Source organism: Pelophylax lessonae (assembly GCF_965119305.1).
Source record: "Pelophylax lessonae genome assembly, chromosome: 3".
NCBI classification, from domain to species: domain Eukaryota; kingdom Metazoa; phylum Chordata; class Amphibia; order Anura; family Ranidae; genus Pelophylax; species Pelophylax lessonae.
Genome location: NC_138770.1, coordinates 69,246,983 through 69,265,585, shown reverse-complemented (window position 1 = coordinate 69,265,585; position 18,603 = coordinate 69,246,983). Strand labels below are relative to the sequence as shown.

General features: G+C 42.3%; 1 protein-coding gene across 2 annotated transcripts in view; it reads left to right on the top strand.

Moving 5' to 3' along the window:
* Positions 1 to 1,727: 1,727 nt before the first annotated feature.
* Positions 1,728 to 18,603, top strand: part of LOC309549329 (cytochrome P450 2G1-like) — a 36,909-nt gene continuing 20,033 nt past the window's right edge. The window contains exons 1-4 of one of the 2 annotated variants that reach the window (XM_082249525.1): positions 1,728 to 1,836; positions 1,994 to 2,103; positions 8,388 to 8,550; positions 15,808 to 15,957. In XM_082249525.1, coding sequence (XP_082105651.1) covers positions 1,743 to 1,836; positions 1,994 to 2,103; positions 8,388 to 8,550; positions 15,808 to 15,957 — 517 coding nt within the window. In that variant the 5' untranslated portion in view covers positions 1,728 to 1,742. Of the gene's footprint in view, positions 1,837 to 1,920; positions 2,104 to 8,387; positions 8,551 to 15,807; positions 15,958 to 18,603 lie in introns of those variants that run through there. The other variant, XM_082249526.1, reaches the window with a different exon arrangement.

Genomic DNA, 18,603 nt, shown 5'->3' with positions numbered 1-18,603 from the left:
AAATTGCATCGGTGCAGTGGACGGCAGCAACATTCGGATAGTGAAGCCAGTTGCTAGTGACACAAAGTATTTTAATTATAAAACATTTTTCTCATTTGTCCTGCTGGGTGTGGCTGATGCCAATTATTAATTTAGATATATTGACATTGGCTCATATGGCAGCAGCTCTGACTCCAGGATTTTTGCTCATTCGACTTTTGGAAAGAAACTGCGGAACAACAATCTTGACCTTCCAAATGGCTATCCCCTTCCAGGAACAACTCAGCCATCCCTTCTATACGTCTTTATTGGTGATGAGGCCTTCTCCATCTGGGAGCACCTTTAAAGAACCTATGCCAATGATGCACTTACTATTGAAAAGAGGGTTTTTAACTACCGTCTTACAAGGGCTAGACGCATTGTGGAGTGCGCATTCGGGATTCTCTAATCCCTTACCCTAACACCTCTAATCTCTCTATTAGCTAACCCTAACACCTCTAATCCCTTACCCTAACACCTCTAATCCCTCCACTAGCTAACCCTAACACCTCTATCTAATCCCCTTATTAGCTAACGCTAACACCTCTAATCCCTCTATTAGCTAACTATAACACCTCTAATCCCTCTATTAGCTAACCCTAACACCTCTAATCAATCACACCTCTAACACCTCTGAGTCTATTCAATCTTCTACCCCCACTTCAAATCTCCCCCTCCCAGCACAAATTCCCTCCAAATCCCCCCTCCTAGCACAAATCTTCTTCCCCCATCCCCCCTCTTTACACAAATTCCCCTAAGTCACCACTGTTAACATCTGCCCTCGTAGAACAATACTTACCCCCCCAGAAAACGAGTAAGGAAACTAGCATATACACAACAAAGGGATGCCTGTTTATCTCACCCACTTGGTGCTAAGATGCTCAGTGATATGATCACAACTAGAAATCATAAAATCAATATGCCAGAATTAAATTGATATAAAATCAATACAACCTCAGCTGCTGTTATAAAACAATAAAAAGGTGTGTACATCTAATTTAAATATAATCACATGTATACAATAACAGCGCTATAGGATAATGTAAACATCACATGTTTTTAAAGTATAATATAGTGGATGAAAAAGTCCAGCCAACCACAGCATCAATGGCAAGAAAGTCCCAAAGTGGTATATCCGAACAGTTCATAAATGTAGACATGCACCACCACCGCAACGGCATGCCCCCCAAGGAGTGCCCACGTACCTCAATCAGGGGGATATAACACCAATAATATATACGCAATAGTAGGGCTTCATATCACAGAACCGCTCCGGATCTCCACAGGAATGGTGACTGGATCACTCCTCATAAATACCATGTGACATGCAAATAAATAATGAGCTCATACTTACCCCCCCCCCTGATGCCCCCCCAAATTCCCCCCTTCCAACACAAATTCCCCATCTCCTTGTGGCACCGCCCTACCTCACATGACACCACAGTGCCCTCTCCTGCCCACCCCTTGTCTCAGCGCTGTCTACAACCACAAGCCTACAGGATCCTCATCCAAAAGACTCATTAGCAGCAACGTTTTAAATTAGGTCTACAGGTCTATTCAGATTCTGAATTATGAACATATATCAATACTACCCCTCCTTGATTGGATTAGGAACATACAGTAGCTGTAATATCATCATCCTTCTTTCTTTAGTTAATGTTACAGGGACGCTGGCACAATACTTGTGAAACAGGTGCCAGATAATTTTCTAGATTTGTCAGGAAATGTTACTCCTGCTGATCTCCTTGCCCCTTTGTTCTCAAAAGAGAAATTTAGAACCTGACCTGTTGGAGGGAGTTAAGCTTTGGAAAACATCAGGTTATGCAACAACATATTCCAAATCATTAACATGTCAACTATTGGCAAAATAAAAAGACACACAGAGACTATTGCTTTCATACAGTTTGATTGTCAGATATGGATGTCCTCATTCTGTCTTTCTGCTCAATTTTGCTCTTCTACATTATTATCTCAGTATGGAGAATACAAAAGATGCGGCTCCGGCTTCCTCCAGGACCTACCCCGCTGCCATTTATCGGTAATCTCCTTCAAGTGAGCTTCGCTTTGTATCAGTTTTATCCCAAGGTGAGTCAAATATTCAGGTGTAGAAGAGATAGCTAGTGAAACTAAGAGTTTAAAAGTTTTTCTTTGCCAAAATTTTGCAATTTCAGAAATTGGTCATTTTGCTCATCCCGAGCAGAGACCAACAAAATATGATTCAATAGTTGGCTGCTCTTTTGTTAATAAGGATAACATTTTCTCCATCTCCAATAGCATGGTCTTCATAAGACTGCTGAGCTTACCTCTGCTATCAAATCCTGCATGTGGAAAACAATTATTATCTGTTATTAATTCATTTGTACATTTATTATACTTTATTATCTTTTGCCCTGGCATCTGCTGGCAACGTACAGTGCAGTATTCACATTTGATGATTGTATGCATAAGTAAAGGATCAGTCAGTTGCCAAAAGTGATATTTCAGTTATACTTGGAGTAAGGTGGAAAATGTAACCTGGCTTTTTATATACAACATGGCCAAAGGTTTTTGAACATGTAAACTTCGTACCAACAATATTGATTGAATGATTTCAGGTGATCCCAATGAAGAATACTATTATTGTACAGCACACGAAAATTTTTTAGACAATTATGCACTTCTTGCATTACATCTAGAACCACAATAACAAGGATCCGTCAGGTAAAAGAATTTTAGGTGACAAACTCACAAGAATAAAATCAGTACCAGCAACTCAAATGTAACAATCAAACGTTAGACCAGTGTTTCTCAACCTTTTCTTAGTCAAGGCACCCTTTAAAATTATGGACAATCTCAAGGCACCCTTTAACCACTTTACCACCGGAGGATTTTGCTGTCTTACGTCTGGGCCACTTTTTTCGATTTGGCGCTGTGCGACTTTAATTGACATGCGACGCTGTACCCAAACAAAATTTACGTCCTTTTTTTCCCACAAACAGAGCGTTCTTTTGGTGGTATTTGATCACCTGTGCGATTTTTACTTTTTGCGCTATAAACAAAAAAAAGCGTTTATTTTGAAAAAATAACAATATTTTTAACATTTTTTTATATGAAATTCCCCCCAAAAAAATGTAAAAATCTAATTTTTTAAAAATTTTTGGCCTATTTGTTTTCTGCTACCTATGTTTGGTAAAAAAAAAATCGCAATAAGCGTATTTTGATTGGTTTGCGCAAAAGTTATTGCGTTTACTAACTAAGGGAAAGATTTTTGTCATTTTTGGTGTTTTTTTTTTTCACGAGTAATGGCAGCGATCTGCGATTTTTTTTGCGGGACTGCGACATTGCGGCAGACAGATTGGACCCTTGACTGACATTTTTGACACTTTTGGGGGTACCAGTGACATTACTGCAGTAATCAGTGCTATATATATGCACTGTTACTGTAAAAATGACACTGGCAGGGAAGGGGTTTATTTTTTTGGAGAGGGAGGGGTTAATGTATGCCTGGTGCTTACTAACGTGTGTGGGGAGAGGTGACTGAGTGAGTCAGGGACAGATCGCATGTTCAGCTATGCTGAACACTGCAATCTGTCACTCCCTGCCACTTAGGAGATCCGTCCGCTTTGTTTACACAGGCGGGCGGATCTCCAAACTCGATTCCCCGATGATCGGGGAAGAGCAACGGCGATCGCCACCGCTCCTCCCCTGGCCCAACTCCCGCTGTGACTGAAAACAGCGGGAGCGAGCCTCCGGAGGTGCGCGAGCGCCGCCTACAGGAGGAGGAGTCCAGCGACATAGTACTACATCGCTAGACAATAACGAGCCACATTGCTGCAGTAGCAGCAATGTGAGCAGACGGCAAGTGGTTAAAATTATGGACAATCTCAAGGCACCCTTTAAAATTACAGACAGTCTTGGAGTGCCCCATTTTAAAATGTAAAAACTATTTTAATAGTTTTAAATATTGCAGCAACAACAACTACACACACGTAGGAGGCACAAGGTTAGGGGTGCACACTGCTACTGACCAGTACTCCAATGTTTCTCTTCTTCCTCAGTTTTTCTCTATCATTCAGCTAAGGTGTCCCCAAAGCTGATGGAGAGAGGCAAAGAAAGGCAGAACAAGGATGCTATGCAGGCAACTGACATCCTCGTTATCAACTGATGATGTAATTAGTCGTTAGAAGGTTGGCAGCTAGAAGGTCGTAATGGTGCACAATGAAAACCTGTAGCTTTGTGTAACTATAAGACAGGCTTCATCCACCCACCACCTGTATACAAATTTTTGGGCAATTTTTAGCTATTTAGCCAAGGCATCCCAGAAGAAACCTCAAGGCATCCCAAGGTGAGTTAGACAAAAGGAGACACAGTGTACCATGCATATAAGTACATTCAAAAAGCAGATAGTATACCTTTAAAGATTTAAAAATAATTTTATTAATTGGACCAGAAATCCTGCATCCCATGGAAGGTAGGCATTGTATCAAAGATTGTATGGGTTATCCTTTCAATAATCTTAATGGACTCCATGCGGTTTAGGACCTTGTTGTAGAATTTCATATTAACCCATGTATTTCATAATGATTTTCATATGGTAATATAATTATTATTATTATTATTAATTATTGGGATATGTATTATTGTTATTATTATTATTATTATTATTATTATTATTATTATTATTATTGTAAACCAAATATTGCAGCTCTGCTAATAAATTAAATCAATAAATATATAAATAAAACAAACATCAATATCTCCGTGCAACCTTGTGCAAAATGTGCAAACTAGTACAAAATGTATATTGTGCAAAATTTCGCAAAATCACACAATAAATAATCAAAACTTCATAAAAATAGGAAAATCATCAATTATAAGTCCATATAGTGTCCATCAGGTGCAAAAATAAGGTGCTTCTGTGCTTCACTGTGTATATGTATGGGTATAACCCCCTAGTGGTTGTCTACTTACCACAACACACTCGGTAAAAGGCATTCAAGGAATATTTTTGCAGTGTAGTCAAACCTTTCTGCTGCCCTGGAATCCTCGATCGTATGGGACAGATCCTTAACGGTGGTCTTTTCACAACCGAAATCCCCTCGTGGGAAAGAAAAGGCCCTCCATAGTGAAGTATATCAAATTAAATTTATTTTGTCCAAAAAGAAAACTACTTACAAATGTTTAAAATGTTACAGGCATAAGGATCTCGGCTCGGTGGTTGCTGCTTCCGCAGCGTGCGCCTCACCGGCCGGGAATGACGTCAGGTCCGCTCAGCCAATCGCTAGACGCGTTTCGCCGTCCAATCACAGCATCTTCTGTAGCTCAATATTATTATTATTATTATTATTATTATTATTAATAATAATAATAATAATAATAATAATAATAATTATTAATTATATTATTATTGATATTACTATTATCATAGTAGTAGTGGAATTATCATCAATATTATTATCAATCAATTATTATTATCAATCAATATTATTATTATTCAATATTAAAGCAATAGATATTAGTCTTTAGTAATGTATATACTATATTATTTCATAATATAGAAAGCTCCATCTAAAAGTTGAACTCTAGGTGACCTCTCTGATTCATACTGGTATTTTTATAAGACAGTCACAAGTTTACTGGGTGAAAGTTTACTAGTATAAAGGCCAGACAGTCTCAGACATCGGTGTCTGAAACTGCAGATGTCCATTATTTTTTTATTTATGTTAATTACATTGACATATGTTTTGACAACCAATCATATTTTCCACATGTAATTCTATGGTTAAAAATTGTTATAAGAAGGCCTGTGTGCCTTTCACTTTTTGAACAAATAATGAATTTGTTCCCAGCTGCATCTGTTTTTATTAAATCTCCCTTCTTTTTTGGAAATGTATTGCCTGGTCTTTTGTTACTTTACTACATAATTTTGGAGGCCCCATCGAGATCAGCATACACCAGTAGCTTTCTAACTTACGGTAACTCAATGCTGGTAAGGCAATGGATTCAACACTTTTTATTGCAAGTTCTGCATTGTGTTGTCCATGTCTTCTCAACAACAGGGGGAGAGAATGATTGTTGCTGAGTACCGCTGTACCAGGCAGATTTCTGTTAAGGAAGGTTAGGTCTTCTGAACTATAGGTGTATTAGATGCATTGTTAAGGATGAGATACCCTGGGTGCTAGGTTTTTGTAAAATATTAACCACTTGCCGACCAGTCACGTTGACTGTACTGCGGCAAAGTGGTTCGTTATCGTCTGGAGACGTAGACCTACGTCACCAGACATTCCCCTCCCTCAGTGGCGCGCGCGCGCCGCCGGAGGCTCGCTCCCACTGTATTCAGTTACAGCGGAAGACAGGCCAGGGGAGGAGCGGCGGTGATCACCGCCGCTCTTCCCCGATCGTCGGGGATCTAGTGTGGAAATCCGCCCGCTTGTGTAAACAAAGCGGGCGGATCTCCTAAGTGACAGACAGGGTCAGATTGCAGGGTTCAGCATAGCTGAACCTGCGATCTGTCCTTGTGTCACTCAGTCACCTCCCCCCACACACGTTAGTAAGCACAAGGCATACATTAACCCCTCCCTCTCAAAAAAAATTAACCCCTTCCCTGCCAGTGTCATTTTTACAGTAACAGTGCATATGTATAGCACTGATTACTGTAGTAATGTCTCTGGTACCCCCAAAAGTGTCAAAAATGTCAGTCAAGGGTCCGATCTGTACCGCAAAAAAAATCACAGATCGCCGCCATTACTCGTTAAAAAAAAAAACACCAAAAATTACAGAAATCTTTCCCTTAGTAAACGCAATAACTTTTGCGCAAACCAATCAAAATACGCTTATTGCGATTTTTTTTTTTACCAAAAATATGTAGCAGAAAACAAATTGGCCTGAAATGATAAAAAACATTTGATTTTTAAATTTTCTTTTTGGGGGGGGGGGGGGGGAATTTCATATAAAAAAAAATTGAAAAATATTGTTATTTTTTCACAACTGTTGCTCTTTTTTTGTTTATAGCGCAAAAAGTAAAAATCGCACAGGTGATCAAATACCACCAAAATAAAGCTCTATTTGTGGGGAAAAAAAGGACATAAATTTAATTTGAGTACAGCGTTGCACGACCGCACAATTGTCCGTTACGCAGTGCCGAATCGCAAATATGGCCTGGTCAGGAATGGGGTAAAACCTTCCGGTCATAAAGCGGTTAAAAATACGCTCATTGAGAATTTTTTTGTCAAAGACATTTTGGCCTAAATATATGACAAAAATTGAACATATTGGATATTTTTTAACTGTCAAAGTAGAAAAATATTGTTATTTTTTCAAAATTTTCGCATTTTTTAAATAATATCGCAAAAAATGAAAATCGCAGAGGTGATCAAATACCACCAAAAGAAAGCTCTGTTTGTGGGAAAAAAAAGGACGTAAATTTTGTTTGGGTACGGCGTTGCATGACCGCGCAATTGTCAGTTAAAGTTGCACAGTGCCGAATCGCAAAAAGTGGCCTGGACGTAAGACAGCAAAATCCTCCGGTGGTAAAGTGGTTAAAGGGTAACCCTGCAGAGGTTTAGCTACCCTCTGTGTAATCTGAATATTTACATGCATGTTGGTTCCCTAGACTGATAAGGAATCTGGATGAGGTTTTTGGGGTTTATTTTGACCTCTGGATAACCTGAATTGGTCCCCTAGACTGATAAGGAGTCTGGATGAGGTTTTTGGGGTTTATTTTGACCCCTGAATAACCAGAGTTGGTTCCCTAGACATACAAGAGGTCCGGGAGAGGTTCTTTGGGTTGCCTAAATTTGACATGCATGTTGGTTTCCTGGATTGGCAATCAATCTGGAAGAGACTTTGGGGTTGTCAGACCCCTGGAAAGCCTAAGGTAAATATATTTTTAGGATGAGTACTGATATGTAGTTACTAGTAAAGGTACTTTTTTTATTGTATGTAAAAGAGATAATTAGAACATAAAAGTTGTGGTGTAAAACAATAATCATGAGTTTAGAAATGTCAGGAAGGTAAGTCCCAAGATGTACACTTAACGCCCCAAATTCCCAAATAGTATACCTATACCCTTCTAAGGGCATGCCACACTCCTGGCAAAGACCGATATACTTGTTTCGTTATGCATATATAGTCTTGTGGTGCGTCACGCCGGTGGCGACTCTGATACGATATATCGGGTAATAAATTGTGAAATTGTATTTGCCTGGTTTATTTCAACATTGCTCCCTACATTACTTCCTCCATTGTCATTGTATCACCTTTCTCCACCCTTTGTTGCATTGGAACATTATAACATTGCTCTACTCAATAAAGAAAATTTAAAAGTGAAAAAAAAAAAAAGAAGTTAGACAAAGAAGGATAAACTGTTCTGTATATGTGTTCTCTTACAGCTGTCCAAGCAGTATGGACCTATCTTCACCGTCTGGTTTGGTTCTAAACCAGTGGTGGTGCTTTGTGGATATGCAGTTATTAAAGAGGCCCTGATCAAAAATTCTTCTCAATTCAGCGCTCGTGGATCCATACCGATACCAGAAAGATTGGCAGATGGTTATGGTAAGGAAAATCTGTGCTTTTTAGGATACACTGTTCTGTATATCTATATATACATGTATATAGTCAGGATTAGCAGCCAGACATATTAGTAAAAGCAAAAAGTCTTTATTTTCAAAAAGTAAACAAAAACCAGCATGAAAACAAATTAAACAGTTGATCAACCTTAAGTATACAGCAAAACTTTGTCTCACAACCAGTAGCAACCTTGTCACATAACAGGGCTTAAAGTCCCCACCTGCTCCAGGGATCCAAAGAAAAGGTCACCACAGCTCAGCAGGGTCTTAGTAGCCCACAGTACACAGCTCCTTTTCACAAGCGTGTCCTGCTCCACATCAAACCTCACAAAAATCTGTTGATTGCTTCTTGCCCTTTTCAGCCCCCTCTTGTAGGTGGGTTAATTTTTTCATGACCACAGTACCTGTAGTAAGGGTTGGAAGCTCTTTCCCATCCAAAATCTCTGGGTTTTGGGTATTCCTGGGAAAACTGAAGATCAAGTTTCCTTCTCTACTGTATCATCCTAAAACTCCTCACTAGAGTTGAGCGGACACCTGGGTGTCCGTGTTCGGCGGGTTCGGCCGAACTTGAAAAAAAAGTCCGGGTCCGTGTCCCGGACTTTTTCCGAACTTTACCCGGACACCGAACCCCATTGAAGTCAATGGGGACCCGAACTTTCAGGCACTAAAATGGCTCTAAAACACCAATGGAAAGGGCTAGAGTGCTGCAAATGGCAGCAAAACGTAGTTAAGAGCATGGCAAGTGCTCTTAAAAAGAAATCCCCTTTAACTTAATTTTTTAATAGCAGATTAGAACAGCAATCTGTAGTAAAATATAGCTGAACGCTGCACACAACAGACTGATAAAAATAGATTTTTTTCTCCCTCCTCCTCAGTGGGCTCAAGTGAGGGCAAAAAGATCGTTCACTGCACCACCCCCCACACAGCAAAATCAATGTAGACTATCCCTGCCTAATCTCTTCAGCCTGTCCCTAAAATGCTCAAAAACTTTCCCTGCCTACACTCCGACCTGTCCCTTAATTCTTTTCGGACACAATTTTTCACTGTTTGTCCCTAATCAGCAGCCAGCACGTATGATGTGTGCTCTCTCCCTATACTACAGCATAATGACGCACCGCACTGTGACTCTCGAACTTATAAAGACATGGGTCACATGCTTCAGATGGCCAATCACAGCTATTAATACATTAGTAGGCATGGCTGGGATGGCGCACACCAGTTAAACGCTTGTTGATTGGCTGTTGAAAGCCCGCCATTAAAAGCGCGCCATTACATACAAAACAGGAAATAAAATGACCGAACACAGATTTTAAACCCGAACATACAGTAAAGTTTTCGGGTCCGTGTTCGGGTAACAAAAATCATTATTCGGTACAAACCCCAATACAGTCCGTGTTCGCTCAACACTACTCCTCACCCTTTACTCCTCAGCGCTTTTTTTCATCCCCTTAAAGGGACTACAATCCCTATAAATTCCTCACAAAATATATATACACTGCTCAAAAAAATTAAAGGAACACTTTTTATTCAGAGTACAGCATCAAGTCAATTAAACTCCAGGGATATTGATCTGGTAAGTTAAGCAGTGGAGGGGTTGTTAATCAGTTTCAGCTGCTTTGGTGTTAATAAAATTAACAACAGGTGCACTAGATGGGCAACAACGAGACAACCCCCAAAACAGTAATGGTTTTACAGGTGGAGGCCACTGAAACTTTTTTTTCTCTACTCATTTTTCTGACTGTTTTTCACTAGTTTTGCATTTGGCTAGGGTCAGTGTCACTACTGATAGCTTGAGACGATACCTATAGAGGTTGCACAGGCAGTCCAACTCCTCCAGTATGGCACATCAATATGTGCCGATGCCAGAAGGTATGCTGTGTCTCTTAGTACAGTCTTAAGAGCATGGAGGAGATTCCAAGGAGGCAGGCAGTTACTCTAGGAGAGCTTAATAGGTTCAGAGGAGGTCATTGAAGCGGAGTTCTGGCCTCAAAAATGACTTTGGGCCATCTGCCTGCTTTAAATGCCCTAAAAAACAAATGGATAGTCTCGATTTTTTTTTTCTTACCTTATTTTTGAAGGAAGTATACTTACCTTCCTTCTACTTCCTTCCTCTGCGGCCGCAGCCCGCGCCGTCACTTCCTGTTTGCGTTGCCTCCTGGGAGCTGAACGTCCTCGCTCCCAGGAGTCAATGCCCCTGCATCGGCCCTGCTCGTCAGTTCCGGTGCAGGCGCATCATTCCCTGCTAAACAGCTTCTGGGCATGCGCAGAAGCTGTGCAGGGATGACGCGTCTGCACCCGAAATGACGAGCGGGGCCGGTGCAGGCACATTCTGGGACGAAGAGGACACCGAAGAGGACACCGAAGAGGACACCCTGGCTTCAGCTGCCCACACCTTAGATGGCAGCACTGGACAAGAAATTTTCAAGGTAAGTATTTCTTCTAAAAGGTAAGTGCGACCTAGGACAGTTCAGAGTCTATCCATCATTCTGGAATGCACTAGCCCTGAATGTCCCGGGGTATTTTTTTTTCTAAAAAACTTTTCTGAGGCCGGAACTCCGCTTTAACCCAACAGCAGGACTGGTATCTGTTCCTTTATGCACAGAGGAACAGGATGAGCACTGCCAGAGCCCTACAAAATGACCCCCAGCAGGCCACTGGTGTGAACGTCTCTGACAAAACAATCAGAAACTGACTTCATGAGGGTGGCTCGTGGGCCCGATGTCCTCTAGTGGTGCTTACTGCCTGGCACCATGGAGCTCTATTGGCATTTGTCATTAACACCAGAATTGGCAGGTCCGCCACTAGCGGCCTGTGATTTACACAGTTGAGAGCAAGTTCACCCTGAGCACATGTGACAGATGTGAAAGGGTCTGGAGAACATTATGCTGCCTGTAACATCGTTCAGCATGACCGGTTTGGTGGTGGGTCAGTGATGGTCTGGGGAGACATATCCATGGAGGAACGCATAGACCTCTACAGGCTAGACATTGACACCCTGACTGCCTTTAGGAATCAGGATGAAATCCTTGGACCCATTCTCAAACCCTACCTTCAAATGCCTGGCCTTATGTGGCGAGAGTATGCAGCCAGTTCCTGGAGAATGAAGGAATTGATACACCTGAATGGTGCCCATGCTCGCCTGACCTAATTCCAATAAAACACCTCTGGGACATTATGTTTTGGTCCATCTGATGCCGCTAGGTTGCACCTTAGTCTGTTTAGGAACTTAGTGACCGGGTCCAGATCTGGGAGGAAATACCCCAAGACACCATCCGTCATCTCATTAGAAGCATGCCCCGACGTTGTCAGACATGCATACAAGCATGCGGGGGGGGGGAATATAAACTACTAAGTACCATTTTGAGCTGCTGCAAAGAAATTTCAGAAAAATGGACTAGCCTGCTGCATAATTTTTTTCTCTTTGATTTTTGGGGTTGTCTTTGAGTTTCCATCAAACGAAGTGGCATCCTTTCATATCTAACACATTACCCAGTCCATATCAGTATAGATATCCAGCATGATATTTTTCCCCATTGAAATCTGATGTGTTTTCAAAGTGTTCCTTTTAATATTTTGAGCAGTGTATATACGGTATCTCACAAAAGTGAATACACCCCTCACATTTTTGTAAATATTTTATCTTTTTATGTGATAACACTGAAGAAATAATACTTTGCTACAATGTAAAGTAGTGAGTGTACAGCTTGTATAACAGTGTAAATTTGCTGTCCCCTCAAAATAACTCAACACACAGCCATTAATGTCTAAAGCGCTGGCAACAAAAGTGAGTACACCCCTAAGTGAACATGTCCAAATTGGGCCCAATAAGCCATTTTCCCTCCCCAATGTCATGTGACTCTTTAGTGTTAGAAGGTCTCAGGTGTGAATGGGGAGTAGGTGTGTTAAATTTGGTGTTATAGCTCTCACTCTCTCATACTGGTCACTGGAAGTTCAACATGGCACCTCATGGCAAAGAACTCTCTGAGGATCTGAAAAAACATTTTTTTGCTCTACATAATGATGGCCTAGGCTATAAGAAGATTGGCAAGACCCTAAAACTGAGCTGCAGCATGGTAGCTAAGACCATACAGTGGTTTAACAGGACAGGTTCCACCTCGAACAGGCCTCACCATGGTCGACCAAAGAAGTTGAATGCACGTGCTCAGAGTGATATCCAGAGGTTGTCTTTGGGAAATAGACGTATGAGCGCTACCAGCATTGCTGCAGAGGTTGAAGGAGTGGGAGGGGTCAGCATGTCAGTGCTTAGACCATACTCCGCACACTGCATCAAATTAGTCTGCATGGCTGTTTTCCCAGAAGGAATCCTCTTCTAAAGATGATGCTCAAGAAACCCAGCAAACAGTTTGCTGAAAACAAGCAGACTGAGGACATGGATTACTGGAACCATGTCCTGTGGTCTGATGGGACCAAAATAAACGTATTTGGTTCAGATGGTATCAAGCGTGTGTGGCAACAACCAGATGAGGAGTACAAAGACAAGTGTGTCTTGCCTACAGTCAAGCATGGTGGTGGGAGTGTCATGGTCTGGGGCTGCATGAGTGCTGCTGGCACGGTGGAGCTACAGTTCATTGAGGAAATCATGAATGCCAACATGTACCGGGACATACTGAAGCAGAGCATGATCCCCTCCCTTCGGAGACTGGGCTGCAGGGCAGTATTTCAACATGATAATAAACCCCAAACACACCTCCAAGATGACCACTGCCTTGCTAAAGAAGCTGAGAGTAAAGGTGACTGGCCAAGTGTGTTTCCAGACCTAAACCCTATTGAGCATCTTTGGGGCATCCTCAAATGGAAGGTGGAGGAGTGCAAGGTCTCTAACATCCACCAGCTCAGTGATTTTGTTATGGTGGAGTGGAAGAGGACCCCGGTGGCAACCTGTGAAGCTCTGGTGAACTCCATGCCCAAGAGGGTTAAGGCAGGGCTGGAAAATAATGGTGGCCACACAAAATATTGACACTTTGGGCCCAATTTGGACATTTCCACTTTTTTCCACAGAGGTGTACTCACTTTTGTTGCCAGCAGTTTAGAGATTAATTGCTGTGTGCTGAGTTATTTTGAGAGGACAGCAAATTTCCACTGTTATACAAGCTGTACACTCACTACTTTACATTGTAGCAGAAATGAAAGTGTAATTTCTTCAGTGTTGTCACATGAAAAGATATGATAAAAAATTTACAAAAATCTGAGGGGTGTACAGTGCCCATCAGTGCCCATCAATGCAGCCTATTAGTACCCATCAGTGCCCATCATTGCAGCCTATCATTGCATTCAGATCTCCTTTCACCTTTTTCACTGAAAAGAGAGAGAGCAAGACACGGGTAGCCTGACTGAAGAGAAGCTGTGCAGCCTTTCATGCCCATTAGCTGCCTTGCTTGATCAGAAGGGGACCATCACCTTGCACTGGAAAGTTTGGTCATTTTAATGCTGTTAACCCGCAGCCATTTGGTAAGCGGCCATTACTTTACGCCACAATTGTGTGGATTTAAGAGCACCTGGAGCAGTTCATTCTAATCAACCCACTCTGCATTACGGGCAGTGAAGCATTTTTTCCTTTCTACACAAGGGATTGGACTTTTTTTCTTCTTTATTAACTGTTTCTTAAGAGCAAATTCACATATTGTAAAGAAGTGTTTAATCACGTATCACTTTCATTTTTGTGTATTTTTTTTTTTAATGTATATATTACACAATTTTCAATTATTATTATTATTTTTTTATCTTTATATTTTATATATCATATATTTTCACTCTGTAAAAGTTATGCTATGTCATCTATGCATTTCTTAGGATAGCGTATTTTATTAAAATTTTCACATTTATTCTCCATTATTCAGGATCACTAAGTGCAGCAATCCATGCTCTAACCAGAGCATCTTTTTTACCTTTTTTTTTACTGGACACCATTACTGTTTACTGATTGGTTGTTGGAGGTTACTGCTTATCACTACATTGGTTACTAGAGGTTACAGCACATCATTAGCGCTAACTGATTGGTTGCTAGAGGTTACTGCACATCATTACCGTTAACTGATTGGTTGCTAGATGTTATTAAATATCATTATTTTTTTACTGATTGGTTGTTAGAGATTACAACAGACCACTTAGGTTTACTGATTTGGCTGCTAGAGGCAGGTCTAGTGCAAGTATTTTTGTATACACAGGCAAAGGTGCATTTTGCTACCCTCAACCCCCACCATCCTCTCAGGCATGGCTGGATTAAATTGAACATTGGGCGTGGCTAAATACAATGTAGATTCTGATTAGAAACAATGAAGAAACCTGAGATTTAGCCCAAATTCAATTCACCAATTATGCTCACAGTCCCCCTTTCCCCCTGTACACACACTATCCTTCCCTACACACTGCCCCCTTTCGCTCTGCACACATTGTCCCCTGTCCACACTGGTCTTCTCTGAACAAAATCACTTCACCCCAGTCCTCTGCACACACTGGCCCCTACCTCCCACCAGTACACATGACCACCTCTGTGTAAACACTGCCCTATAAATGAGCTGCGCTGAAAACTTCCTGACGAGTTAAGGGTGATAGGATGAAGGCATTGCAACCTGTCTCCCCTCTCCCAGCCCTGCAGAAAGCCACACCTGTCTCCCCTCTCCCAGCCCTGCAGAACATCCCATCAGTCTCTAGCCTTGCAGAACATTACACTGGTCTCCAGCCCGGTAGACATCACACCTGTCTCCTGCCCTGTAGAACATCACACCTGTCTCCAGCCCTGTAGAACATCACACCTGTCTCCAGCCCTGTAGAACATCACACCTGTCTCCAGCCCTGTGGACAGTCACACCTGTCTCCAGCCCTGTAGAACATCACACCTTTCTCCAGCCCTGCAGAACATCACACCTGTCTCCCCTCTCCCAGACAATCCTGGGCAGTGCATGTTCAAGGGGCAGCTGCTTTGGGCCCCACAACTATGACTGGACCCGGAGCAGCTGCCCATTTTTCCCTGTGTTAAAGTTGGCCCTGGTCCAGCATTACTGAGTTCCCTCTTTCTTGTCAGTCCCTCAGACAGCTCTCTGCTAACCAAACTCCAGCCAGTCTAAGCAAACATTTCAGGCTGTCATCATCTACATTCTCTATCTGATGAATGAGGGGCATTCCAGCTGTGGCAGAGCTGACTCTCTGCTGAGAAGTGCTAAAAATATTTTAGAATATACTGTATATTACAATATCAAATAGAATAATTTTTTTCCATATTTAGGTATTATCACCACTAATGGTGAACGCTGGCAACAAATTAGGCGGTTTGCTGTGACCACACTGAGAAATTTTGGAATGGGTAAGCGATCAATGGAGGAGAGAGTGCAGGAGGAATCCCGTCACCTAATGAAGACTATAGAGGATATTCGAGGTAAGATCAAGCTGAAGGAAGTCACTGATATTATTATTTATTATTATACAGGATTTATATGGCTCCAACAGTTTGCAGCGCTTAACAAAATGAAGGCAGACATTACAGTTACAATACAATTTGGAACAAGAGGAATCAGAGGACCCTGCTCAATAGAGCTTACAATCTAAAATGGAGGGTCAATTGATACAAAAGGCAATAGCTGTGGGGGATGAGCTGATGGAGAAAGTGAAACAGTGTTATTAGTTAGTAGCCGGGTAGACTTCTTTAAAGAGAAGGGTTTTCAGGGATCATCCAAACATGGATAGATTAGGCGACAGTCGAACAGATTGGGGTAGAGAGTTCCGAAGAATGGGAGAAGCTCTGGAGAGATCCTGGAGACGAGCATGGGAAGAGGTGACAAGGGAGCTAGAGAGCAGGAGGTCTTGGGAGGGCCGAAGAGAGCGGCTTGGTCGATATTTTGAGATCAGGTTAGTGATGTAGCTGGGGGCAGAGTTGTGGATGGCATTGTAAACTATCGTTAGCACTTTGAATTTTATTCGTTGGGTGAGTGGAAGCCAGTGAAGGGATTGGCAGAGAGGGGTGGAGGACACTAAACGGTTGGTAAGGTGGATGAGTCTTGCAGCAGCATTCATTATGGATTGAAGGGGGGATAATCTATGTCAGGGTAATCCAATGAGGAGGGGGTTGCAATAGTCGAGGCGAGAGATAACCAGGGCGTGAATTAAAAGCTTGGTGGTGTCATTGGTTAAAAAGGGCCGTATTCTAGCGATGTTGCGGAGGTTAAGGCGGCATGATTTGGACAGGGATTGGATGTGAGCCTGAAAGGACAGTGCAGAGTCCAGGGTTACCCCTAGCACCCTGGCATGTGTGGAAGGACTGATAGTTGTTCCATTGATCTTGACAGAGAATTCCGGGGAAGGGGTACGTGGAGGAGGAAATATTATGAGCTTGGTTTTAGATAGATTCAGTTTGAGGAAGTGGTGAGACATCCAGGCTGATATGTCTATTAGTAAATTAGTGATGAGAGAGGAGACTGATGGGGTGAGCTGAGGGGTAGAGAGGAAGATTTGGGTGTCATCAGCATATAAATGATAGTGGAAGCCATGGGAGGCTATTAGCTGACCCAGGGAGGAGGTATAGATTGAGAATAGTAGCGGTCCAAGAACAGAACCTTGGGGGACCCCAACAGTAAGAGGATTTGCAGGGGAGTAAGCGGAATTGTAAGTGACACTGAAGGTGCGGTGAGATAGGTAAGATTCGAACCAATGGAGAGCACAGTCACGGAGATCGAGCAAACTGAGTTTTTTGAGAAGGAGGGGGTGGTCAACAGTATCAAAGGCAGCAGAGAGGTCCAAGAGTAAGAGTATTGAGTAGTGACCATTGGTTTTAGCTGTTAGTAAGTCATTTGTAAGTTTTAGGAGAGAAGTTCCTGTGGAGTGTTGCCGGCGATATCCAGACTGAAGGGGATCAAGAAGGTTATTCTCAATGAGGTGCTTGCTCTGGCGGTTGTAGACTAAACGTTCAAGGAGTTTGGAAGTGAAAGGGAGTAAGGAGATGGGTCTTAAGTTATTAAGATTGGTGGGGGCCAGAGAGGCTTTTTTTGGTACATACTAGTGCATGATTTAGAGAGTTGGGGAAGATGCCAGTGGAGAGGGAGAGGTTGAAGATATGAGTTAAAGAGTGTAGGATAGAGTCAGAGGGTGACCGTAGTATTTGGGAAGGAACAGGGTCCAGGGGGCAGGAAGTTAGGTGGGCATTAGAAAAAATTTGTCATGATATGTATGATGTAACAGGCTGGCCAAGACATCTTGCCATTCTTGCTAGGTGTGAAAGATGTAGAGCTGGATATTAAGGAGGAGATTTTTCCATGACTGTTCATATAGAACATCTTTGAGATTGCTTTACCTGTGCAAACATTGGTCATTTTTGGCTTTTCAAAGCTAACGGTAAGGAACTCCAGAAAGATTAGATATCTTTCTTTAGGGCTCTGCACCAAAGTCCCATCTCTGCTTGTGGGTAGCTGCAGCGCGGTGCAAAAATTTATGACACAGAGTCTGGTTGTAGAATGGAGAATTTGAATTGAAGAAAAAGGCTCAACTGAACTGACAAACCAAAGGAAGAGCACCATGCCAGGAAAACAATCACAGTGGATTCAGATGCACCCACAGAGTCTGTCTTAGAGGGTGGAATGCTGTCTGGCCAACCTGGACCCATGGAGAGGCTTCCACAAAGGCATGGTGCACCCTTAGCCTGTCCCTACTGGTCAGGAACCTCTCGCTACTACTAGACACTTTCCCTGACAGATGGGAGATCTATCCCTAACCTGTCCACCAATCCCAGGAGCTAGGGTCCTAAATAGACTCTGCCAAACCCAAGATGACTGCCAGAGTCACGTGGGCGTCTAGCATCCAATCAGATCACTGCCTAAGTAAATCGGGAAACCATAGAGGAACCATGTTTCTCTTGGCTTCCTCTCTCTCTCTCTCTCTCTCTCTCTCTCTCTCTCTCTTCATTGCCGCTGCAGTTGAGCGCCATCTGCAGTGGAGACAGCAGGCTACACCTGCCTACATGCTACCAATACAGGACAAAACCACCCAAAAGAGTTTTACAACCTTTAAGAACTAGGTGCTTCCAAAACCATTG